The following is a 27,918-nucleotide window of genomic DNA, read 5'->3' as shown; positions in this document are numbered from 1 at the left end:
TCTTTTTTTTTAGTCTTTAGCATGACTTGTTTTTAACTAATACTGAGGTCTAAACTGGGTGCAGAACCCTATTCCCTAGAGCTTACTTTTGTAAAACTCTTATATGTTATATGTAAAAAGAAGAAAATATATGAATCACTAAGGCCATCTTTTACTTCAAATAATCTAAAATCAACTAGAACTTTTCTAAGTTCAAAACTTGTTGGGTTTGGGAAAGACATGAGGGTACTATGAAGGCTACCATACTAAGAAATCAAAGCGCAAAGGAATCTTGTGTTTCAGAAGGCAATGAATTTTAAACAGAATCCACAAGAGTGGGAGCAGGGATTTTTGCCTGTTTTTTTTTTTTTTTTAATTTTTTATCACCACTATATCTTTATCCCACAGAACAAATCCTGGTATAGAGAAGAAAAAAATTTCTTGAACGTCTGAATAAAAAAAGGTAATGCAAAAAGGTAAATATTTTCATTACAGAAAGCTATCACGTGTAAGGATGGAAGACTTTATGTTTACATTAGTATTAGTTTGGTCACCATGACTGACATACATATCTTTGGGGAGCCACTGATATGAATCTCCATGTGGGTTTGGGGTGACAAGAAAGAGGCCCAGGAGACAATGGAAAGAAACAGTTTCACCCTTTCAGGAGCATGTCATTAATACCTACCTTGGGAATAGCCAGCTTGTCTTTTTCAGAGCTTTCCTCAGAATCAGAGCAGGTATAGTTTTCACTGAAGGAAACGATGGGGTTCACTCTGGGCTTGTGAATGGCCTGGATGGTGAGCTGCGTGCTGAGAAGGTTGCTCACTGCCCTCAGGGACGTGCACACGTTGGGGGGCAGAGAAGGGTCTGCCAGGAGGTCGGTGATGAGGCCGTGAGCCTCGCCCATCACGGCAATGTCCACAGTGATACTGGTTCCTGGAGACTGAGACACCAAACACAGGAGGTCGGGCGAGAAAGGCCTGAGGCTGGAGGCACAGGGAGGGAAACTGGGCTTTTTCCGAAAAGCAGACTGAAGTGACACTAGGGTTGCAGTAAAGTAACATTCAAATCACATTTCTGTTTCAAATTTTGCCAAAATTCGCCATGGCTTTTGCCATTTTTGTGTTCAGGGCACATTTTTACTGTTAGAACCTATGGAGGCACTTTGAAGAGATACAAAGATAAACACCAGTTTTTAAAAAATAGAAAGTTTCAGGAAACAAAAAAAAATTCATATTGATCACTCCTTATGAAGAGCGCAACATTGTAATGTATATTATTTAGAAAGTGTCCATTGACAGATGAATGGAAAAAGATGTTTTATATATATACACACACACACACACACACACACATATATATATATACATATATATATAAAATGGAATACTACTCAGCCATAAAAAAGAAATTTCATTCTGAAAAGCAACACTAATATAGTATAAAATTTTAATTTTAGTAATATTCTAGTGTAATATTTGAGCCAGATGTGTGATAATTATTCAACTAATATTAGAGATAAGCACAAAAAGCAACTCAACTTGTTCAGATTCACAAATTGTCCCTCTTCTTGTGGTTGGTAAGAACAGAAATTTCAGTTCTGGAATTCCGTGGCACATCTGTCCTAGTCTGCCAAACTGCCTATCAGATTTAGAGCTACTACTCTATATTTGCTAAAGAAATGAAGAGCATTAGAAACAGAGGACAGGACCGTTCCTCACCCTGCTGGTCAGGCAGGAACGTAGGCAGGAAGATGTGGGAATAAGGGAGAGCATGGGCAGGGTCAAGGTTAAGAAAGTAGGTGAAGCTTAAAGACGGCATGCAGATGACTGTTAATATTGGAATGCTACCACAGTATGAGGCACAAGGAACCCACGGAACTGTAAACTGAATAACACAGTGATTGGCGTGAGGTTCTGGAACTTGGCTACTTACATCCCGATCACGACTTCCTGACCCTACCACTTTCTAGCTGCATGATTTGGCAAGTTAGTAAGCTCTCGGTGCTGTGACTTCTCTGTCTGTAAAATGGATGTAGTAGAGTACCAACCTCAGAAGGTAATGATAAGAAGTAAAAGGGAGATTATAGGTAAAACACTTACTGTTGTGCTGTAAGCGAACAATTATAAGTGTTCAATAATGATAATTATATAAATAATAGTAATAATAATTCTGGAGTTTTTCAATAAGAGGCTATGAGACGTTTGGCTATGTATTTGGGAGAAAAAAAAGTTTAATCATTCTTCCACAACAGACTTAAAAATAAACTCCAGAGAGATGAAAAATTTTATAATCTTGGGATTAGGAAGACCGTTAAAAATAATATAAATGGCATAAACTGTCAAGAAAATATCTAACAGATCTGACTAAATGAAGACATAAACTTCTCATAAGCAAATATGCCATAAGCAAAGGTAAAAAACAAATAGTCCATGAGAAAATATCTGCCACCCAGAGAAGATAAAACATATGCAAATAAAAGGTCTTTTAAAAAAATCAATAAAAGATAAACTTGGAGAAAGGAAATGAATATACAATTCAAACAAAATTTAATAATCAAATATACAAAAGCTACTTGCCTCCCGAATATTTAAGACACAAACTAAAGTAATAAAAACAATGTTTACTTATTAAATTGCAAAATAATAAAAGACTGCTAGCACCAAGTATTAGTAATGGTTTGGGGAAATGAGCAGTGAGTAAAAAATAATCCAATATTTTTGCAAAGAAATTCTTGCTGAGTCTATCAATTTATAGTTTAAATGTATATATCCTATAATCTAGCAAGACAATGTAGACATCTAGTCCAAAGAAAAACTACATATGTACAAAAATATAAAGATAAGGTCACAAAGGATACTGCAATGCTCTGATAACAATCAAAGAATGTGGCCATAAATGCATTATCAACAGAGAAATTGTTTAAAAAAGTTATATTACAAATATACTATAAAGTATAATGTACTTATTTTAAAAATTTGGGTAGGTCTATAAATGTTTATTTGGAAGAATATTCATAAAATATTGTTTTATTTTTATAAAGTATGTCACAGAAAAAGTGAACATATATTTTTTGCAATCAGAAAAATATGATAATTATGAAAACACCCAACATCTGTGAAGGTATCTAGTCTTATAATAACTATAAGCAAGGATAAATTATTCTGTAAAGCTATCATATAGAAATTATGTCTTTTCATACTAGAATAATAAGAGTAGCAATAATAATAATGGTGGATAATAATGGTGACAGCTGATATTTATTCAGCACAGTCTACAAGGTAGGTACTCTTATTACATTCATTTTTATTAGACAAAAATAACTTGCCAGGACTTCCCGGTGGCGCAGTGGTTAAGAATCCACCTGCCAACGCAAGGGACACGGATTCGAGCCCTGGTCCAGGAAGATCCCACATGCCGCGTAGCAACTAAGCCCGTGTGCCACAACTACTGAGCCTGTGCTCTAGAGCCCGCGAGCAACAACTACTGAGCCCGCGAGCCACAACTACTGAAGCCCACGTGCCTAGGGCCCGTGCTCCGCAACAAGAGAAGCCACCGCAAGGAGAAGCCCGTGCACCACAACGAAGAGCAGCCCCCGCTCGCCGCAACTAGAGGAAGCCCGCGCGCAGCAACGAAGACCTAACGCAACCAAAAAAAATAAATTTTTTAAAAAAACCTATTTAAAAAAAAATAACTTGCCAAATAACTGAGTCAAAAATAACTCAGAATCAGATAGCTAGAGCATGGAAACGTCAGGCTGCAAACACAAATACATACTCTATTTCCACGGCTCAAGAGCTGAACTAGCAGGCCGACATGAATACTGAACGTTTTCATTGTACGTTACTAAATATATCTGTAATTATTTAACACTTTATTTAATCATTGTGCCATGTTTTTCTCTCTTTGTAGGTTTAAATATCTCCCATGAACCAACATGAAAATTTAAGTGTAATATTAATAGCTTTAGGATATATAATTATGTGTATTTCACATTTTTATTTACATTGTTAACTTAAAAAACGTTTGTGAGAAATGCCACTCAATTAGGTTAACATTCCCTTGTAGAAACGTATTTTCAAGTGCATCTCTAATTATTATGCTTCTGAAAAACTCACCCAGTGTGATCTTATGAAACAGTAATATTTGTTCCTACCCATGTTGTTCTAATAATCTTAAACTAGTACATCACTGGACTATTTCCCTAAAAAATTAAATTTTAAGTCAAACTTTGTATCCAGGACATAAAATTTTAAGATGTTTTGACAATAAAATTAACAGTTTATGTTCTAATAGTTAATAAAGAGATTTTCTCAAAATGGTCTCAGTACATAAAACTTACAAATTTGAAGAAAAATTAGAACGTGCTTATTGACAATCATAATTACATTTTAAAATAAATTATTGGTGAGAAAACAAATGTATCTTATAATTCTCTAATTTTATGTCTTTTTTTTAAAGTAATGGATGTATTTCTTATATACTCAGAAAAAAACAAATAACTAAAAATTTAAAAGTAACTTTAAAATAGAAACAGAACTGAAAACTCATCCTTGTAAGCCAATGTTAGTGTTACATAAGAACTTAGAAAACAAGCACATTATGTAATTCAATGTTACTTATACTGTAGCTTTTGTGAAAGCAAAGGTCTTCAAGTGAAAACAAAAGCAATACTCAGGCCAAGCTGATTTGCTTTGTTGTGCAACAGAAACTAACACGGTATTGTGAAGCAATTACACTCCAATAAAGATCTATTAAAAAAAAAAAAAAAAAGCATATTACCCATATTGGAATTGGCTAAGAAACCAAACACTTCAACTACTGGAAAAGTCTCCCTACTGTTATAAAGTCAGGTCTTTGTTTTATTAGTTTTATGATTTAAAAATTAAAATTGTGTAACAATTCAAAGTTGTATCACACATAAGAAGTTATCATCAGTTTTTGGCTCAAATAATGAAAGGCTTCAATGAGGCATGAAATCTAAAACCAACAATCAGATTTGTTTGCCACAAACTTGCCAAGGCTAACCACACACGAAATGATGAAAGGCTGAAAGATAGATGGGCTGCTGTTTCAATAAACAGCAGGCAAATTATAAAGACCCAGGCACGTTCAGGGAGTCACTATAAAGGAATTTCAGGGGAGAGGGGTTTAGGCTGATTGGTAGTGTTTTTTCATCATATGATCCAAAATATGAAACAACACAGAGTGACTCACACAGAGGGCATTTCCACACCTATTCAACTTTCAAAATAATATAATTCAATTTCTAGGTATACCAAATAACACTCGGAAAAAATTTCATTTAACTGGTGAAATCTTAGCTAGTGATAATAAACACTAAAGGTTAAGTTTATATTAAAGCTACTTTAAAGGAAAGTCTTAAGCTTACAGCCTGAAATCATCTTTGAGTGCAATAACCAACTCTACTGAGCATAAAACCACAGTTGAGTCTTTTTACGGTGCATATGATCAAACGAATCTTTTCCTTGAAAAGAGTGACCAAGCAATAAAAAACATTTTACTTTGCAGACTCTCCTTATAATGGAAATACTTATATTTAACATTTAAGAAAATGCAAGTATAATTCCCTGGGCACTATTTAAATGACAACAAAATTTGTATTGCCACCTCTAAACAGAAGATCTGGAATTTAAGTCTGATAAACAGTGGAGTAAAGTGCAGTTTTCTATATCAAACCAAAAATAACTGATTCTTTTGGTAAATCCACCACTTTTCAAAGCACCCCGTTCTTTCAGCATCTTCCTTCCCCCCTTTATCTTCTTCCAGTCTACTTCACCATCTCCAGGATGTCCTATGCAATGCTGGTTGCTATGGTCACAATCTAGCTTGCTTCCAAGTTACTTTAATCAACATAAACCAAGGGCCAAGAAACTCTGGAGTCAGAGATAAGTTAAGGAAACAATAACAAATACACTTAGAAATAACATTAGATGTAACTCCTAGACTAGGCATGTATCAATCAATTCAATTATAGAAATTTTGTTTTTACTGTCACTACTTCTGTGGTAAAACTTTGAAATTACAGTTCTGGTATGATAAAGGGGAAAGCTTTGAAAATGTGTAGGGGTCAGAAAAAATTTGCACTCTATAAAGGGCATCTAAATTTCTAAACCACCATAAGCTGCAAATTATGAAAAATTTAGCAAATAAATCTATGTGGTCAAACGACTACTAGAATGTAAAACAAAATTATGTATCTTTAAGGAACATGACAGATTATTTACTGCGGCACTGTGTTTGGGTTTCTATCAACATATTGTTCAGAAATGGAGAATTTCTAAAAGAAAAATATCATTAAGAAGTCTTATGAAATAACTACCGGAACAAGGTAAATAAAAACAAAGAAGTAAACAAACATCATTTCACTCCAAGAAAGTGAAAGTGCCCAAGCGGGAAATCAGAAGGGGTTTGGGAAAGTTGATGTCAACAGCAATTACTGATTCAAAATGATTAGGGAGATTATCTGGTATAGAGGGTGGGGTGAAGATAAGGCATCCAATTCTTGACAAATTTTTTTGGGGGGCAGCACCAGTATAGTCACGTTATAGCTCTTCTCCCTATACATTTTGAAGCAAAGATTAAACTGATAACTTAATGAAATAGGTTAAATACATCTCTGCCCACAGGCAGAAGATGTAATAATTCTCAAGTCTTCCGACTTAGTGAATCATTTGATGTGTCACTTGAGTGAATCATTTGATGTGTCACTTGCTTTGGACATTAATTTATTCTAACTGGAGGAAAAGAATTGGAAGCAGCACAAAAGCCTCTCTTCATAATTCTACATGAAGCTGAAAGATAGGTTATAAACGCAAAAGCACTAGAACTGAGATAATTATCTCGATAACCTAGTTGAGATACTTTATCCCTCAAATTAGGCCACTTTTTTTTTGGTTCAATATTTTAAGTTTTATGATGGTTTCCAAAATCAACCATGGCTTTTCTCTAGGCGATACTGTATCCATTGGCGCCCTCGGGCTCTGCCCCTGCAAAATCAGAGAACTCGCCTTTATCTTTCTAAGATCCCTCCCAATTCTGTAAGCCTAAAGCATTTCTTTACATAACATACATACACACACAAACATCAAAGGAGAAAGAATCAAATAATTTTAAACCTTATTTCTTGGCCCATTAAGAATTTTAAATTTTTTTAAAAAGATTTTGATTTATTTACTTTTAAATTTTATTTTACTGAAGTATAGTTGACTTATAATGTTGCATTAATTTCTGCTGTACAGCAAAGTGATTCAGAGATATATATAAATAAACTCTTTTTCATATTCTTTTCCATTATGGTTTATAATAGGATAGTGAATGTAGTTCCCTGTGTTATACAGACATAAAAAACCTTTTAAAATTCTTACATAGACTTCAAAAAGTCCTTGTTTCACCAATTGCTAATCTTACTCAAGCTTCACCTTCTAACTTATTATTGAGTCACTGATGGCTGTTTCCCTCCTATGGTAAAATGTCTAACGTACACCAAGTACTTATGGGGAATAGACTATTTTCTAGAACTTCCATTCCCAATAGTTGAGTTGCACATTTGCCAAGTGTCAGTTTTGTTTGGTCCTAAATCTGTTTAGGCCAGTGGCAACTGTCACTGTAACTTACATATGCCAATAAAATATCTATAAACCAGTGATATGTGAGGAAACAATGGAATAATTTCTTTAGAAACTAAGTTGAATAATTTTAAAGACTTCATGGACAGACTCATAAAGATGAGGCCCCGACAATGATTTCTGTTAAATTAAGTAGGGGTGATATAACTGCAAAGATTCAAGAAGAAAATGATAATGTGCCTGAAAGATTTTCAACTCAGAATGCTTCCAAATGGCTGTCATTTCTACTGTAAAAACAAAAAAAAAAAAAAACAAAGCAAAACAAAAACAACCCTGAACATGGTAGTCATATATCATGAAGTATGGGTGTGCTGCATGTAACATAACTTGGAACTCCAATCAATACAGTAAAAATATACCCAAAGAGAAACATTCTTGTCTCTTCATCACAAATGTGTGAAATCTACATATTCATATGTATCAAGTTAAAATATCAACATATTGCTAGAGATATGGAAAATATGTTACATTTTTATGATTCTCTGCTTTAAAAACTTTTAAAATTAACAGATCAACTACTGATTAAGAGGGCTCCATACTACTTTAAACCCAACACATTCTTTCACTTGAAATGAGACATAATTTAATAGCTACATTAAAGCTATGCCCTACCACTCCTGGAACAAAGGATAAAAAGTGAAGTTTGGTTTATGAATTAACACGTGATGCACAAAAAGGTACAAGTGTATATTTTCATCACATATGTAATTTGGGAGGTCGTATATGTGAGAAGTTGGAAGCAAAGGTATAAAAAATTGGGATATAAGAGAGGAAGTTTTATTCATTCATCAATATCAAATTTTTATTTTACGAGGTAGTACATGGGGCCTTTAAGAACACAGGATCTAGAGTCAGACTGCCGGTGTTCAAATTTCAGATCTGGTGAGAATTGGGGAAAGTCACTTATCTCCTTAGCTCTTGTTTTCTCATCTCTAAAAAGAGGGCAATAATAATGCCTGCTGTATAGTATTATTGATGATTCAATGAGATCAGGCACATAAAGACCTCAGTAGAGTGCTTGGCCTCCAGTACATGTTTGAAAAATATTATATAGCACCACCATCATTATTATTATTGCACTGAAAAAGATTATGTGCAAAAAGGGATGCATATGTATGTGTGTGTTTGTCTACTACATACACTGGGTCAGTAGTTTCTTTATAAATGAAGGCAGCATAGAGATATCATTTCTCTACTGACAAAACGAAACAAAACAACAAATGCAAAAACTTAGTTTCACTTTTTATTCTAGGTAAATATATTCATAAAGATTGTATCCCCTACTCCTATATACTCAGAGTAGTTCTGAGATTAACTTTAGGCTCTTAGAAAGTAATTGTACAGAAGTCCTGGTTTCAGTGACTATGGTTGACTGCACTGGTATGATTTATAACACACTATGTGAAAGGAATTCTAAAAGTAGGCATCTTAGCTCCATTGTTGGAAATTTTTTTTTTTTTTCTTTCTATTTAGTCATCTTGGGAGACACCCTGGGAGGCAAACACGGCATGGGAAGAACATTCTCAGGGTGAAAAGGGAATTGGGATAAGGGAGGAATAAACAGTGTAAGGGATGACAGATAAAACGAGTCACTGGGACTTTTCTTACCCAGCTTTGGTCCTAATGCTGGGAAAAGATGCCTGATAGGCTTTGGGGAGCTGTCTCATCCTACTTCTCTAAAGCAGTTTTCCACCCCTTGCCCTCCAAATCTTTCTCTCTGATACCAGGAAGCAGTCTCTTAGTCTAAATTCATTTAGAAGATGAGCTGGATTCAATAAATGATCTTTGGTGCATTACTGGTTCTGACCTCAGAGCCAGCAGAATTGCATATGTGTTTATACTTTCATAGGACCCATTTATAATTTTAGACTTGAAGTTGGTTGGGAAATTTTTTAAAAATGAAATCATGTGAAAATTTTGCAGTAACTCATTGTAGGCTGAACCTTGGCTAAATGTCATCCTAAGGAAGCAGATGTTTGCTTATTTTAATTTTCTGGCAGGGAATATGAGTTGACCTTTGGATTTTCTCCTTAAGATAATATGTATGTACAGTAGGAGGAAAACATACAGGGTCCCCTTCATCAAACTGCTCTCTAAAAACATCTCAGTTGGTCGGGGCCCATTTGAGATGTGAGACACAGCAAACTCCAGCAGTTACCAGAATTCTTAACTTCCTTCTCTTTTGATGGTCAAAGAACATTCCATGTCACCAAATAGGATGTAGTACATGGCCTTGTGTCCTTATATATTTCCCTACAATCTGTCTGCAAATAAGCCCCAAAGTGTTAAAATTGTCCCTCTGTTTATGTTTTCTAAGATCTTCCAGACACTAGCAAATTCACCCAACAACCTCAAAACTAACAACTATCACAGAATACTGTTTTATTATTTAGGCAATAAAACATACTTATGAAATCACTTACACGAGTAAGCACCCATATATCTGAGAAGATAACCTTAGCTAGCTGCCTTTGATTTCCAGGCTGGTTCTCTCTGTTTCTTCTAATTATAAAAAGATGAGGTGGCTGGCAAAACTAGGAGGAATTCAGGTAATGGACCGTTCCCAGGACTGCTCACGCAAATGAACTGGGAAGGCTTGGTTAAGTATAAGTTGCTATGTAAATAAAAAGCATGATTATTTCTGTTAGTGGAAGAAACTGGATTCTCTGATTGAGCACAAGCTTGTAAATATTATAGAAAAAAATCAGAGTCTCTGAAATAAGTATGAACTCCTAAAGGTGATGAATTTTGATGGTCTTTTGTTTGTTGAATTTTAAGAATTGCTGTTAAACTTGAACTTGAGGTTTCTGTTTGCTTAGCCTAGAAACAATTTCAGTGAACAACAGATGGCAGTATTCTGCCTTTAAAAAAGAACTCCAGTTGTCTGAACATCTTTTTGAATGAGTGCTGCTTCCTCATTAACAGACACAGTTTAGTTTCTTTTTTCATAGAAAAAAAGAAAACACAAAAACTAAAACCAAAACAAAACACAAAAACCTTACATATAAGACTATTGGTAGAAAGTAATAAAAAATCTTAAGTTGTGTTATATCTCTCAGGATCATTGTTAAAGTGAAACTGGAACTACATCCTTAATAATTTTTGTCTCAGTTACAAACATTTTGGCTCTGTTACCTTTCTCCATTTTTATAAGCTACCCAAGGTAAACATGACCCATTTTCATACACAATTTGATATAAATTTTTCCACGTGTAATTCTCTAGTGTGATTAAAATATTCATAAAACAAAACCATCAAAATGCACATTTAACACAAGGGTTTTGTGAGCCTTCACTGGCATTTTCTTTATCCCCACTGTGTTATCACCAGATTCTTTGCCACCTTGCATGCAATGGGCACTTATTCGATGCTACTGATTTGCTTCCACTACTGTTGACCTGGGAGATCCTCCCTGCATTCTTGCAGTAGCGTCCACTCTGGTTGCCATATGAATGCCTGCTGAGGCACTCCTGTACTTCATCCACTGGAAGCACCAAAACCAAAAACAAACAGCTGAAAAACCCTGGGAGCTGTAACTTCTGAGAAACCTTCCATCTCTGAGCAGTTCTCACATGTAGTCAGAGAACCTCTCTCACTGCATTTGTGACAGTTTTCCATTCAACTTTTGGTATGTGATCATTTGATGAAAGTTGGTCTTCCTCTTATAGGCTGAAAGTTTTAGGAGGACAAAGGCAATGCTAATTTTTGTTTACCAGTTTAACCCCGGAGCCTCACTTACTATCTGGTACTTTTTAGGCACTCAGTGACATCAGGAATGAGTTAAGTCGTAAGTAGCATTCTCTAAACCTCTAAAGATAAGTAAATTTCCTCTCTCCTGTTCTATGTCTTAAAGAAATATAGAGACAAATAAATTATGTTGTCCAAGGTATTTCCTTAAAACAAATAACTGAATTTTCTCGAAGCCATCCTAAAACATTTAACCTTCCAGTACAATTTCATGTTCTAATCTTGAAGTTAAATAAAATATCGAGAATTGTTAGACTGTAATGCTGAAATCATGAATAAAAATTTTATTCAACAAACTGATTCTAGAATAACTACTATCCAGAAAACAGTGAAACTGCCAAAGAGAAGTAATAGTACTGATCAAAAAAGCAACTCTACATTTTTCTATAATCTGCCACATGTATGAAAAGAGTAAGTACAGGATTGAGGTATATGGATTAATATTTTCTGGAAAAGACAAAAATCTTAAAAGGACTGGAGGTAGAAAAAGAATGGTCTTTTGGGAACAAAGTTCAGTGAAGGTCAGAGTGCTTCAGGTTGAAAAGCATGTTGTCTGTGAACAGCATGCTGACTATAGTTAATAATACTGTATTGTATATTTGAAAGTTGCTAAGATAGTAGATCTTAAAAGTTTTCATCACAGGAAAATAAATTTGTTAACTACATATCGTGATGGATGTCACCACTAGACTAGCTGTGGTGAACATTTAGCAACATACACAAATATTGAATCATTATGTTATACACCTGAAACTAATACAATGTTATGTGTCGATTATATCTAAATTTATTTAAAAAAAAAAGAAGAAAAGGATGTGTCTGGAGAGATTTGAGGGAACATATCAAGACAGGAAGATGAGCCAAATTCAAGAGCTTTGATGACCTACTAAAGGCCATGAGAAACCCTGCAGCGTAGTGATGTTATCGGTATGTATAAAGGAAGAAGTCAGGCTGATTTTCAGGCTTTGGGCTTGGGCAGATGGGCAGCTAAGAAACTTTCCCTAAGTTATTGGAGAAGAAAGAAGCTTTGGTGTGGATGCCAAGATACGCATCTTTGAGTAACTCTGTGGTGTTCACAGGATGATTCCAGTTGCACTTCAGGAGGGACACCTGAACTGGAAATACGCATTTGGGTATTGACGCCATAGACACGGCCATTTCCATAACACTGCCGTGGGAGTGTATAAGGAGAAAGAGAAGTGGACCGAGGGCAAAGCCATAATCAATATCAACTTTTAAGGGCCAGGGGGGAGAGAAACCCACAAAGGAAAATGAGAAGGAACAACTGAAAACTAAGAGTGTAGGGTCAAACGGGCCAAGGGAATGCTTTTGTCAAGAGGGGAGGAGTGGTCAGCAGAGACCAATGAATTTGAGAGATTTATAAATTTTGGAAAATATCCATTAGTTTAGTGCCTGGAAAGTCACTCATGACATTGGAGAGAACAGTCTCAGTGAAGTACTGAGGTTACGAGTCACACTGCAATCAACTGAGCAAGGAAAGGAAGATATGAAAATGAAGACAATGTAGACAACTCTTCTGTGAAAACTAGCTGCACAATGGAAGATAGAGATCTGTCCGCATCTAGAGGGAAAACAGGCTCTAAAGAGCTGGTGAGTAAGTGAGCAGGCAAAAACGTTGAAGCGGGGAGGGTCCCATTAGTGTGAGGGGTTTAAAATGCAGTAAAGACAATGGGATGATAAATGGATCAAGGTGCAAGAGATGAAAGCAAAGGATGGGGCGACTAACCTTTCAAAATAGGGCATCTTTCTCATGGTGACAGTGAGAGAGAAGGATGTTTGTAGATTTGCAGGTGAGAAGTTGGAGTTCTTACCCTTTGGCTTTTATTTACTCTGTAAATTAGTCCTGAGTCCCTGGTTGAGAAAGTAAATCAGGCAATGTTGAGGTTAGAGGTGCAAAAGAGAATGAAGAATGTTTGAAGAGGAATGAGAAAGAGCTGGCTAGATTCTCTGGCGATCCTGAAGGTCCAGCTGAGTTTGGAGACCATGGATCCCAGTATGTTTTCTGTGTACTTTCCAGGGTTGCTTGGCATGAAGTTTTATATGAAAAGGCAATGAACTGAAAACAGGAAGGGTCTGCCAGATGGGAAAGGAAGATTGGACAATTGGACTGGAGATCCTGGTGAGGTAGAAGAACAGGTGCAGGGTAGGTGAGAGAGCAGAAAAGCTTGAAGAAGCATGGCATCAGAATGTGGGGTGGAGTGTTTGCATGAGAAAGATGGATGCAGGATTCCATGAGTGCACTAGTCTCTCAGGCATGGAAGGTTTCTGCTTTCTATTAGCAGAAAATAAGGTTGAAAAGGAAATATGAGGCTAGATTTCAGATGCCAATGAATGAAAGGCAAAGTTTTCTAATTCTGTCAGTTGGTAACTGAGTGATGAAAGACGTCTGAGAAGGAAAATGATGTAATCTAAGAGTGCACAGGGCTTAAGGAAGGTGAAGTTGTGGCACAGACGGAGGGAGATTTGACCAAGGCTGCCACAATAACCACTGTGCAGAAACTGGGACACTTGCAGCATGAATAACCAATAAGGGAAGGGTAAGTAAGAGTAGCATCAAGGAGAATCAATTGCCCTTGTAATGTGATTGGATATTGGGACCTGAAAAATTGCAATCTATTTGTTCCTGTAATAGTTGTCTTTACTCTGTCCACAATATTCTCTCAGTTCCTTCTTCCAGAAGTTTCTTCAAGTGCCCCTGCCCTCACAAAACAAAATGTGGATAGTTCACTTGTGAATGTGTAAGTCCATATTGGGTCTGACCAATTATCTTTAAAAAAGTTCGCTTTTGGATTTATTATGGTAGTAACCCTTCACAACGTTAAACAACCAAGGGGGTGAGTGGATACTCTTAAGACCCCAAATTATTTTAATACTGCATTAAACACTTCATAAATGTATTTTAAAAACTCAGTACATTTCAGTTTCTACAACTAATCAAAGATACCATCAATTAAGTAATAAGGCTTACAAAGTTATAAATAGATCAAATGTTAAAACACTTGTTAATCAATTTTTTTGGAGCTTAGAATGCATTTTTCTAGAGAAATAATACGATACATTGTATAGACTAATCCTAGGTTAGCTCACAAAAGTTTATACAACCACTTAATAATAGATATGATAGCGTTTTTTCATTGTTCATTGCAAATGCACTCTCTTTCAATCACATTGCGATATTTTTAGAGACAAAATACATTTTATCAATGGTGTGATTCTACAAACAAATGCTGGAGAGGGTGTGCAGAAAAGGAATCCTTCTTGCACTGTTGCTGGGAATGTAAATTGATACAGCCACTATGGAGAACAGTATGGAGGTTCCTTAAAAAACTAGAAATAGAACTACCATGAGACCCAGCAATCCCACTACTGGGCATATACCCAGAGAAAACCATAATTCAAAAAGACACATGCACCCCAGTGTTCACTGCAGCATTATTTACAATAGCCAGGACATGGAAACAACCTACACGTCCATCGACAGAGGAATGGGTAAAGCAGATGTCGTCCATATATACAATGGAATACTACTCAGCCATAAAAAGGAACGAAATTGGGTCATTTGTAGAGATGTGGATGGACCTAGAGACCGTCATACAGAGTGAAGTAAGTCAGAAAAACAAATATCGTGTATTAATGCATATATGTGGAATCTGAAAAAATTGGTAATAGATGACCTTATTTACAAAGCAGAAATAGAGACACAGACATAGAGAACAAACGTATGGATACCAAGGGGGAAGGGGGAGGGTGGGATGAATTGGGAGATTGGGATTGACATATATACACTATTTTTTTTTCATGGAAATGTACATTCTTATTTATTCTTTTATTTTTTTAAACATCTTTATGGGAGTATAATTGCTTTACAATGGTGTGTTAGTTTCTGCTTTATAACAAAGTGAATCAGCTATACGTATACATATATCCCCATATGTCCTCCCTCTTGTGTCTCCCTTCCACCCGCCCTATCCCACCCCTCTAGGTGGTCACAAAGCACCAAGCTGATCTCCGTGTGCTAAGCGGCTGCTTCCCACTAGCTATCTATTTTACATTTGGTAGTGTATATATGTCCATGCCACTCTCTCACTTCATCCCAGTTTACCCTTCCCCTCCCCATGTCCTCAAGTCCATTCTCTACATCTGCATCTTTATTCCTGTCCTGCCCCTAGGTTCTTCAGAACCTTTTTTTTTTTTTTTTGGATTCCATATATATGCGTTAGCGTATGGTATTTGATTTTCTCTTTCTGACTTACTTCATTCTGTATGACAGACTCGAGGTCCATCCACCTCACTACAAATAACTCAATTTCATTTCTTTTTATGGATATATATACTATTGATACTATGTGTAAGATAGATAACTAGTGAGAACCTACTGTATAGCACAGGGAACTCTACTCAGTGCTCTGTGGTGACCTAAATGGGAAGGAAATCCAAAAGAGAGGGGATATATGTATACAAATAGCTGATTCACTTTGCTGTACAGTAGAAAGTAACAGAACATTGTAAAACAACTATACTCCAATTAAATTTGTTTTAAAAAAGGAATATGGAGGCACTGGGATACAGCCATTTCTGCCTCATTTATTCAACAAATATTAATTGAACATCTACTGGCTACCTGATACTGTCTACACCCTAGGGCTACAGAGATGAATAGGTCTGGGCTGCTACCCTCAAGCAACTTCCCGTCTAGTGGAAGACATTCAGGGGGCTGAAAGGGATCAGAGGATAAAAGAGGAAACTGGGGGAACCCCGTGGATGTATCACCACTGCCTCTGGTTATTAGGAGTGAAAGAAGTTGTTCCTCAACATGAAAATAGGTCTCAAAACATCCGACCATGTGGTTCTTTTCCATACAAACTTTGAAAATGGCTGCCTTGAACTGAGTCGCCATTGTCATCCATATCTCCCCCCCAAGTAGGGTTAAAAAAAAAATAAAGCAATTCTCCAGAGAAGACAAGCATGAGAGGGAAGAGGAACTGGTTACAAAGATACTCATCACTCGAATACAGAAACCACTGATTTCGGGGCATTTCCCTCAAAATCTTCAGCCCTTGGAATTCTCATAGCTCCAGTACCCAAGTCTCAACTTGGAAACATGGATTTCAGGCCTCACCAGCTTCCCATCCCCCAAGTAAACAGTAGGAAACCTGAAGCCCCCTTGCCTCTTAGAGGACTTGAGGGTCTCTTCCTGCTAACTGGTTTTAAGGGATGGGGTGAGCTGATTGGTGAATAATTTGGCATATAGAGAAGATTTGTGTAAACTATTAAAAGCTTATAATATCATTTCTTGATTTTCTAGAAGGCAACTCACAACTCTAAAAATTACATTATAAAGGGAGTGACTCTCAAAAAGTTTGAAACTAGTGCACAAAAGGTTAAGTAACTTGCCCAAAGTTACACAGGTAGTAAGTGGCAGAGGTGGAATTCCAATCCAGGAAGTCTGAACCTATACTATTAATCACATCGCTAAGCTGCCCGTCAGTATTTTGGGTAACTGTTCCTACGTATGGTTATCTACTTTTGACGATATGAAAGTATCTTTATCAATTTGCAACACACTGCTAGTTGCGCAAATTCTTCCTTCAATTAATTATCAACTTAGGTTCTCGTTATCAAGGGGAACTTATTAACGTCATCAGTAAACTCCAAGAATTCCTGGTATACTCCCTTCCTACACATCTTTTTTGAAAATCAAATGAGACTCTTCCCAGAACTAAGTCTTAGGGAAGACTCCACTGTTAATAATTTTCCACCAAGAAAAATGCCATTTATTCCTTCTCCCTGTTTCTCCCACTTAAGCCAGATCTCTTATAATATTTGCTTCTGGAAGGAAAAACTAGTGGGCTTTTGTGGAGACTTCTCTTGCTAATAGAAAAGCATCTGTCTTCATTTTCCTTTTAGGTGGTAATGAAAATAAAATTTTATAATGTATCTGTCTACAAGTCTGGGTTAATTACTTCAGTTTAAGAAACTGGTTTTAGTTATGATCTGATTATATTCAGAATGTTATGAGACATTCGGATAATAAATATGATTATCTTTGGGTCAGCAGACCCCGGTAGCTCACCAAGATATTTCATAGGCAGAGGGTGGGCAGGATTATAAAGATTTTCTATGAGCAGCGTTTCAAAACGATACCTTCTCCCTCACGTTTAGCAACAATGTGTTGCTGAGTCAAGGAGGAAATTAGGCAAGAAGATAAGGCATTTGGTCATAAGTTGAGTCACTCAGCATTTATGTCACAGATTTGTTTTCTTCCTTGTGGACATAATTGCTAGTTCAGTCAATGCTCCCATATGCCATGAGTATAGCAATAACAGCATACTTACGACGTAAAAATGACTAAAAATTTGTCGCGATTCAGGGCAGATTCTTTAAGACAGATCTATGCAAAGAAGACAGAATGACTGCAGGAATGATCTTTTAAGATTAATATTGTGAGACTAATAAAACTGCTGATTAAAAATGTGGGCTAATTTCTTTTTCTGGGGATCAAGAGGAAGGATCCAGGGAGAAACTGCTAGTGAATTCCTCCTCTTTGGCTATCATTTCAGTTCATCTTAGTTTTATGTCATCTTAAAACAAGCAGATGAGAATGGCAGTATGGTACAGGAGCTCTAATTAGGATATCCCATAGAAACAAATAAGCAAAGTGTTATTAAAGCGAACACAGAACGGAAGCAACGAACACTTTCACATGCTGATTCTGATGGCAAATTGAAGACGAAAATTATTAATACAGAGTGAGGTCTTACTAAAAACAGCTTCAAACTGTCTTTCTTCTGGTTTCCATATTTCTAACGAAGAATTTTAACGTATTATAGTGTCTTTATCAACAGCCACACTCTAGAGAAGATTACAAGAGCTTCTCAGATGCCCATCAAGCAGGTCTAGTGGCTGTTGAATCAATCAACAGACTTGACGGTAACTCTAGGGACTATTGTAGCACTTTGACATCAAGGAGGAGATGTCCAGAGACACTGAGAAATGCCTCAATTCTGAGCTCTCTTCAAACCACATGCAGTGGATGTTGTGACGACTCTCGACCCTCTATACCATGGTGATTCCACCCGCCAGGGGCAGGAATTTGGTCAAGGATGGGTAGCCCTTAGTCGACGTGAGTCAATGAGACATGAGAGGATATTTGTTTAGTGCTTCTGGGAAAGGAAATCCTCTCTCTCCAGAAGGAAGCGATGTTGCTGCCAGCAGCCATCTTTGGGTCATAAGTGGAACCAGTTTGGGGATGGAGCCAACAGTGTAACAGTAACAAAGTGGAGAGAATTAGAAAACCTAGGTCCATCACACAACATTATTGAGCCATGAATTCACTAATCTTGAAGACTTTTCTCCTCTGGCCTTCTTATTGCAAGAGACAATAATACTTCTTTATTACTACAGCTAGTCTGAATAAAGATTTCTTTTACCTATGGTTGGAAATAATTAACCCAGCATAAAATTTTACCACATGTATATGTGACTACTAGATAAGTAGGTGGTAATGAAAATAAAATCTTACAATGCATCTGTCTACAAGTCAGAGTTAATCACTTTGGTTTAAGAAACTGGTTTTACTTATAATCTCATTATATTCAGAACGTTATGAGACAATAAAAAATATGATTATACTGCGTTCAGGAGAGCCTGGTAACCCACTGAGAGCCGTGAGATTGAAGCAAGGGACACTTTCACTCTAGCCCAGGGCCTCACTTCTTCTTTTTTTTTTTTTTTAACTTTTTATTTTATATTAGAGTATAGTTGAGTAACAATGTTGTATTAGTTTCAGCTGTCCAGCAAAGTGATTCAGTTATACATAGTTAGGGAGTTTGGGATTGACATGTACACACTGTTATATTTAAAATGGATAACCAGGGCCCCACTTCTAACACCAGCACCCAGCACACTACCCACATCTGTGCTTTAACTGCAAATTGCCCCATGTCACGGACCTTATGTGACTTGTAATAATTGAAGCGCCATTCATAAAATCCTCCAGCGCAAACATACTCTATTATGCGTGTGTGGCTCTCAGAGGTTCTTGAAGAGAAGAATCCTTTCATATTTATTTTGTTCTCCCACAGCGACTTTAACCAGACTCAGCCAAAAGGTGCCTCATTAACTTAAATGTAAGAAAACATAACATTTATCCAATCCTTTACTGGGAATTTTAATTTAGCTTTAAATAAAATTCTAAATATAAGTAGGGTTTCATCATTCTTGATTTTTCTCCCTGTTGTTTCAGTGAAATATTCTTTTTTCTCTTTAATATCAGTTCCCTACCCCTGGGGACTTTTAATCTCATCCTCCTACCATGGACAGCCCATTTCTTCTTTCAATTTGTGATTTTTTTCATTTGATCTCTTTTTCCTACCCCTCTCCCTCCTTTCAACCTAAGAAATGGTTAGCATTTCCCCTGCTAATGAAATTGTTCTTCGACCCCATCTAAGGTGCTATTCATTCCTTTTAAATTCGAATCTATTAAACCCCTGGAAAAAGAGCTCTCTTCTCTCTTAACACCCTGTTTAAAGGTATTGAGTCTTCCACTCATGGCAATCTGATTTCTGTCCCTTCCTGATAAAATGAAATTCTCTATCCAATACAGACAATATCTTAATTACAATATCTCATGACAACATCCCTGGCTTTGTCTTACTTTGCCTGGCACTGCAGTCTCTTTCTCCCACCTTGGCTCTGCCCTGGCCTGGCTTTCTACAGGCCCTCTGAGAAGGGACTCTCAGCCTGCTTTGCCGGCTCTTCTTCCCTCCCTAATGGTTGTTCCTTTTTATTGTTTTTTCTCATCCTAATCTAAGCCCTTCCCTTCCAGCTCTCACCCTGCGTTATAACGAATACCCACCAATCTGGACCTCCAACGCCGACCATTTTTCTGGACCTCAGGCCTGGGTTCCTATCTAGACAGGCCCACTCAAAATGTCTCCTGATTATTTCAGACTCAACTTTTCCAAATAGAAGACTTCCTCTCTTTCTTCCAAAACTCTTCTTTTCCTTCATTTCCTATCTTGGCTATCAACAAAAGCACTCACCAAACCTGGATGCCTTGACTTTTTTTTTAAACCGATTTTTTTCTTTCTCATCTCCAGCATCAAACTGGTCACTGCATCTGGCAATTTCTACTAAAGGGTCTCTGTCAACTACTTCTTTCTTGAAACTCCCTTCATCCTTGCAGTAATCCATTTCTCATTATTTACATAAGGGTGTCTGCAGTTTTTTCTTCCACTTTTTTCCTACCACAAACTCGTTTTTTTCCCAATACAAAGACATGAATACGCTGCTCTCTTATTTTCTGCGATGGTTTTCCAAAGTTATAGAACAGGATTCAACTTCTTGGTATGGCTTTAAGTGTCTTCAAATTTAACCTTTAACCCCCTTTTTACAGTTACATTTCCATATACCCGACTAATGTCCTTCCTCCCCAGTAATCCTGAGTTATCTCAAATATGCTACTGCCACCCCATGCCTTTGCTTATGGTGTTACTTCTGCCGGGAACTCCATTTCTCCAGTATATCGATATTAATGATCAAGATCCAAACTTTAAAACACGAAAACATTTTACCTTCATTCTCAAACTGACACCACATTAATTAATCACTTCCACCTCAAACCCTTCAGAGTACTTTGTTCCAACATCTATTTTCATCAACTGCTATTGCTAATGGTTTGCGACCAAATTCCTTGCCAGATTGTGAAGTTGAGGGCAAGAATGATTTCTTTATTCATTTTTTATATAATCTTAGTACTCAGCAGACTATAAGAGCTGAAAAAACAGAATTATTAAATGAGTGAGTTCTGCCTTCTAACACAATATGCTGTTCTTCCAAATGGTTCTCAAAAGTTTGGAGACTGGATCATTCACATCATTCTGAAGAGTGTGCTGCCGCCTGGCCCTTAGACTCAGACAAGACCCCCTTCAAGTCCTCACCACCTCCTACTGAATATCCTGTTACTCGAGGCTACTGCCTGCCTGCGATAAACGCACCCGATTGACAGGCAAACACAGACTCCCATGAGCAATGAACAAAAAGGGAGTGCTGAAGAAAAGAGAAGCAGCCTGGACTAATTTCCTTCCCATGTTCTCCCTGATTTCCATTAGTCCTTGACTACGTGGCTCACTGCTTATTTTCAGGGCTCCTTTTATGATTAGTACTGAAGCACAGACGCACCCTTGACACAAAATGGCTTGCTTTGTAGTAACGGCACATTTACATCATGGGAAAATACTAAGATAGAAGGAAAAAAATAAGAGTGAACAGATTTTGACTCATTACTAAAATAATACTTTGATACTGTATACAGCATATGATTGCATACAATAATTAAATTCCTTTTATTTAGTGCAGGTTGATCATTTATACCTTTAAGGAAAGGTAATTCTGGAGGTCTAGAGTCAATCCTTCTGCTTCCTTAAAAAAAATATTATCTTTTCAGCTTTCCACTATAGTCAGCACATAAGCATGCCAGATGCTCTTCGAAGACAATATTGTTTCTTCCTTCAGATTTGGGAAAAAATTTTTTTAAATTTTAAAAAAGCCTCTTAAATCTTTGAGTAGATAAGATTCGCCACCTTTCTACAATATAACCCAGCTAAGATTGTGAATAACTGCCTTTGTTTTGGGGAGACATGTTGGTATCTGGGATGTTAGGCATAACCTGAAGATGCTATATTGAGAATTATGTTTGTCGTGAAGCATTTATTGTAGTAAATCTTTTTGTAAATATTAGTAATGATAAGGAATATTACAAGGGAGCAGCTGGAAAGGAAGAGCTTGTTTCAATGCAACGCAAATGCTCCTAACTGGCTAGCTTGAGTTTTCAAAAGAAGCTGGAAGATAAAGCCCTGACACTGACAAGGACACAGTAAGCTAAGGGCAAGATGACCGTAACCATTAACATCATTTGTGTCTCTTTCCTCTGAAATTACACTACCCAGCTGCAATCTTCTGATACCCGTGTCCTCTCCTCAGCCTATAAATCTGCCCAGGTTCCATCTTTTAGACACACTCCCATCTCTCCTTTGTGAGGACATCCCCCATTCTTCTTCAATCCCATATTCTTCCCCAAATCTCCACTCCCCTGTCAACTACCACCCAATCTTCCTACCAAATTTTTTGAAAGAACAAGTAGTACTCAGTGTCTTTATTTTCTCGTCTTCTGTTCATATGCCAATCCACTGAGCCAGGCTTCTAGAACAAAGACTATAACCGCTCTTGTTGTTACAGTGGATTTTAATTGCCAAATTCAGAGGATACTTTTCAGTCTCCGCATTACTGGACTTCTTCATAGACGTTTTCGGGATTGGTGATGCTCATTTTCTGAAAATCTCTCTTCCTTCAGCTCCCATGCCATCATGCCCTTCTAGCTCTTTTCCTATCTTCTGAACAGTCTTCTTCTGTCTTTTGAACTTCTCCCTCACTTCCCATCCCTCTCAACGTTTTAAATGCCAAGTCCCTACGTTTCACCTCTCAGCCCATCTCTCTTCTAACTCTCTAGACTCTCTCTAAATGTGTTCATGCACTTTCATGACAGCCATACCACCTCTTCTAGATAATAACTCCTAAACCATCTCCGGCCCCAAACCTCTGCCCAGAGCCTTATTCTGCTAATGGGCTACTTGGAGACGTGCATTGTGGATCTTCAAACCTCACTTTACCTGACTCTCCCAATCTGCTTATCTGACTGTAGAATCTCAGTCAGTGCCGCCAACATCCACCAAATCATTCACACTAGAAACCTTATCTCCTTCCTCACTTCCTTCATTTCATTAATCAGAGTCCTGTCATTTTAACCTCCTATATAGCTTCCCACTCTTTTTTCACAACTACTACTCGAAGAGTACTTAGTTACTTACGTTTTCCACATGCTAAGTTTTAATCATACATATCTTGACAAATGTAATTACTTCTGTTATTTCCCTGCCCTCCACCCCTCACCACTACCTTCATCTAGTTTATCCCTACAACTCCATTACTGTTTAATTCTTCCAAAAACACTTTTTCTGATTCCCCACTCTGCCCCTAGCTGGGGTAGGTATACATCACCTGTACTCCTATAACACCCTAACTATATATCAATTGTTGCATTTGAGTTGAAATGATTTGTTTGCATATCTTTCTTCACTACTAAACTGTGTAGTTTATTTAACTCTTTTTCTTCAGCGCTTATCACATTGTGTGGTACCCACTAGGTGCGTAAAAACATTTACTGAATTAATAAACACAATTATTTATTCACTGATGTGTTTGCCCAGGTAGACTCTCCTACTCGGAAAACAAAATAATGAATACCCCATGTGAGCGTTATAATCTGTCTCGCTGTGATATTTCTCAAGAAAAATGAGTACACTAACATTGTGGTTTATTCATCAGCCTCTCATGTTAAAATGCTTAAGTTCTTTGAAACCTGAACTCTCTGGGTGAAGTCAGTGTGCAGTTTTTGAGTCGGAGGGGGAAAAGAAATAACACCTCTACCAGCCCCTCAGCTAGACTCATGGGACTCAGCCCAGAACAGCCTGACATCCTGGCTCCCCAACGATCTCTAACGAGGCACACACATCTTGGCCATTTGCTGTAGGCGTGGGAAGGTTATGTCTGTGTGTCAGCATGAAGACACTCCTGTGGTTTCTCCCTTGTAAAATGTAATTGTGTTTTGGATCTCGGCATGAGCACTGAGACACCAGGCACTGAAAAGTTATACGCTAACTGCTTCTCATTGAAAAATGGTGTTGGTGTCATTAAAGAAAAATTGGATGGTGGTTTGACTGTAAGGTAGCTTGACAATTGATTATTCAGTTCTTTGTCCTGACACTGCATTAAAAATTGGGTGAAATCGATATATCGTTTTTTACTGTCTTTAAGCCGTAGCACTGCCCAATGTATGTAATATATTACTGAACAATCAAAAATTAATTTCATGATTAAGGGAGATAAATTAACGGAACATTACTCTTTGATAGCGGAGACATAAATGAATCGTGGGCTTGCTGTTTCGGGACTTTGGGGGGACAAGTGTAATATGGTCAAAATGACTATCACCTAGAGTTATATTCAGGAACATATTGTTTTGTTTTAATTCTGGCAATGTTTGGGCAAACCTTAACATGTTATATAAGGGATGATGAATAATGACCATTGTGTTATCAACAATGGCAATACTTATGCCTGGTACAAGTGCTCTGTACTTTCAGAGTGGATGGGGAGCTAGGACATGCAAAGTAGGACACTGCTATTAACACTATAGGTTTTCTAAGGTTGATTCTTGGGGAAACATGAACCTGACGTATAACAGACCTAACATGATTTGCATAATCTTGAGATTTAGGCCCAAGTATACCCCGTGTGAAATATGTGTTTTGTGAATACATTTCTAATCTAAATTCTATCTGAAAAACACCTTGGTGCTGCCTAGGGTGGAAGCTGGTGACTTATATTTACACCCCTCCCTTTTTAATTCCCAACAGCCTTCCCATTTGGATTGTGTTTCTTGACGCCTCCTTTTTTTTCTAAGAGTTACTCTTTGATGTTGGTTTCATACTCTTTGCTTCTAACCTCATGTCACCTCACAGAGCTGGGTCTGCTCATGGATACATACAAGATATTGATCACGCTCCTCCATGTGCCCCCACCTCCTACAGTTGGGAGGGAAAGGGGATCACAGGAAGCTGAAAAGGGGCTGCTTAAACTTCCATAATCTTCACCATCACCTCCCAAATCTTCCTAAACCCTGAACCAGAAACTGAAATTAAAATGAGATGAACACATTCCCCAGCAACTCTGCTCGTACTGCTTATATTTGGAAAATATTCCATGGCCGAGCCTGTACATGCGTTTGGAACAGGGAATGGTAAGAGCAACTGTATTTGTTTCATTTGCAACATAACAGGGCACATGGAAAACTGCTTTAGGTTTGTCCCCCACTTGAGCCAGTGATCTTAACATCCATGCTTCCTGTTGCCACTGACAAGATGTCAAGAGATATTTCACTAAACTAAGATGATCAGTCCCATTGTAAGTACCGTATTAGCACTGCCAGTGTGGGTGTAAGACTGAGACTAGGTAACATGTATAGCTAATTTTTAAGCCTTTCTAGTTTCCAGCCTCCAATTCCCTTGGTATACTAGATGCTTCTCTTTTCAGCCCAACACAAACCTACCACCATCAAAACTTCTACTTCTGAAATGTATCATATCTTGACTTCAGGTAAGAGTTAGGAAGAAAGTGACCTGGGTAATACAGCTCAGAACAATCTTAAAATACCACGTCATGTACCATGAGTAATATGAGTGACAGCCACAATCACAAAAACTTCCTCTGGTATAAGTACTTTATCCTTTCTTTCATCCTCAAATTGGCTGTAGAAACCAATTCATCCAATGAACTGTTACAGAAATAGGTACATTATAAAAAGAATATGCTTGCTAACCCAGTGAATGAAAAGTTTGAGAAATGCCAGACCTTAAAACAAAGTAAAACATGACAACTTCTGGCAGTGAGAAGGGCTGATGATGAAGAGGACAGGTCAGCCTGGCCCAAAAGAGTGGCCCTGGGTCAGTTTCTGAGAGCAGAACCTGGCATTTCAAACTGCCTTTCTTTCTTCTATATATGGACCCACAGGTTTTCTACACGTTCCTTTTTGTCTGTCCCTCCAAATGGTGTGGGGATAACAAGGCAGCCTGGGGCAAGATGGCGAGGACAAAGCGGTTTGTATATATACATAGGACTGTTGTACGTTAGGTATTTTTCAGTCCTGGGATCCATTCACAGAAGCTAGGCTTTTGTTCTAGAGTCCATTGCTGCCATTTTAGACCCTTCAGGTGCTACTGAGTGTGTTTCTGAGGCTGTCAGGATCCACAAAAGACCTTCTGCAGAGAAGATTTTTTTGAATGATCACATTATAGTCCTAATTGGAGCTGAGTAGTTCATGGGTCCTCAGAAGCTGACAGTGAAACATGCCATTCTCCGAGCATGTGTCCCTTATCAGAGCCACTTAAGGTAACAACATCCTACAAAAGGCCCTCTGGGGGTCTCTGAAGGTACAGAGACCTCATTACTCTTACAGTTAGGAAAAGCTTTAGACCACTTCTGGGAATGCAAATGAATGAAACCCCATGTGACAGCTGTAATAAAAGGCTCCTGTCTTTTTGCAAAACATTCAAATGCCATCTGGCAATTTCGTTGACGTCAGCAGGCACAGAAAAACAACTGCCCCACTGCCTTCTTCATTATTGCCTTCCACCCCCAAGCTTCCTCTCCCCTCCTCCCTGGCAAAAAGCTCCAACTTTGAGTTACGGAGACAGACAGGAGCAGAGTAGCCTTTTAAACAGATTTTCTCTCGTTTTGGTCAACTCTATTTTCAGAAACAGCTTCAGCAGCACAGGAGCAGTGGTATTTAGCTCCCAGCTCTCCAAATGCCAGTTAGAGGGTGTATAGATCACTACATTAAAAGGAAAATTTTAAAGCCTTTTCTATTTTTGTTTTTGGACTCGAAGAACCTTTATTCCGAGACTAGAGGTGTTAAAGAAAACTATTAATCTGACTTCTGATTCAACACAGGTTCTCTTTGATCATTATAAATCAACATCCAGTGTTACACTGAGAACAAGTTTGCAGCCGTAGGGTGCAGACACTTGCTTGAGAACTCACACATCATACGTACATCTTTCAACAGTTCACTAGAAGCTTAGATGGACAGATTTTTTTTTTCAATGTTTAAATCATATGATATAGTTATCAAGCTATTTTGTCTTAGACACGCTCCATGAAAAATAGACTTTTCTAAATTGTTGAACAAAAAGAAAATAGGTCAATGGAATGTTTGTACCCCCTGTCAAAGAAACATAGAATTATAGAAGGAACTCCATCGAACACGAATCCTTTCCAGAAGTCCTAATCAGAAAGGAAACCCCACCTTAGTATTTGCACACAGTATTGAAGGACGGAGAAATTTTAAGTTACTATTGCCTATTATGGCTTTTTTTTCTTAATTTACAAGGGAGAAGTTGAATACTCACAATACCTAGTCTGTTCCTGGAAATGAGCAGGCACTATTAACAGTAAAGAGTAAAATGGCCTCATTAAATAAGCCAATTAATCAGCCCCCTTTCAGCCTCCAAATTGTTTTACTGCTCAAGGTAAACGAATACGCATTTGAATGAGATCCTATAATTTTATCCACATCGCTGGTACCTATTACTTATGTGGTCAGACCGTTATCAGACGAAAAAGATTTTTGAAAAACAATTTTACATAGTAAATTAAGGATACGTCTATTAGGTAAGATGAGCCACTCTTGGTATCGCTTAGACACATTGCTATAGACCTAATCTTTTGTCTTTCCTAAAAGTTTTGCTGTTTCACTTTAAGAAAAATCTCAAGCATTCCAATATTGAAAAGTGATAATTTTTCATAAAAATCCATTCATCACATAAGGTAGGAAAGTGATCATAAAGTACAGATATGACTATGTGGTTTCTAGGTTACAGTTTTGTTCAGTCGCTCCCTCTTA

The 27,918-nt window shown here is 37.5% G+C and overlaps 1 protein-coding gene across 1 annotated transcript in view; it reads right to left on the bottom strand.

Annotated features, from left to right (window-relative positions):
• PDE3A (phosphodiesterase 3A) overlaps window positions 1-27,918 on the bottom strand; it is a 297,919-nt gene that overhangs the window by 57,903 nt on the left and 212,098 nt on the right. Inside the window, exon 3 of the mRNA XM_068560951.1 lies at window positions 668-925. Within this exon, the coding sequence (XP_068417052.1) occupies window positions 668-925 (258 nt within the window). The remainder of the gene's footprint in view (window positions 1-667; window positions 926-27,918) is intronic.

This window comes from Eschrichtius robustus, chromosome 13 (assembly GCF_028021215.1).
Source record: "Eschrichtius robustus isolate mEscRob2 chromosome 13, mEscRob2.pri, whole genome shotgun sequence".
Lineage (NCBI taxonomy): Eukaryota > Metazoa > Chordata > Mammalia > Artiodactyla > Eschrichtiidae > Eschrichtius > Eschrichtius robustus.
The sequence above is the reverse complement of the archived record's forward strand: the minus strand, read 5'-3'. Positions and strand labels throughout refer to the sequence as shown.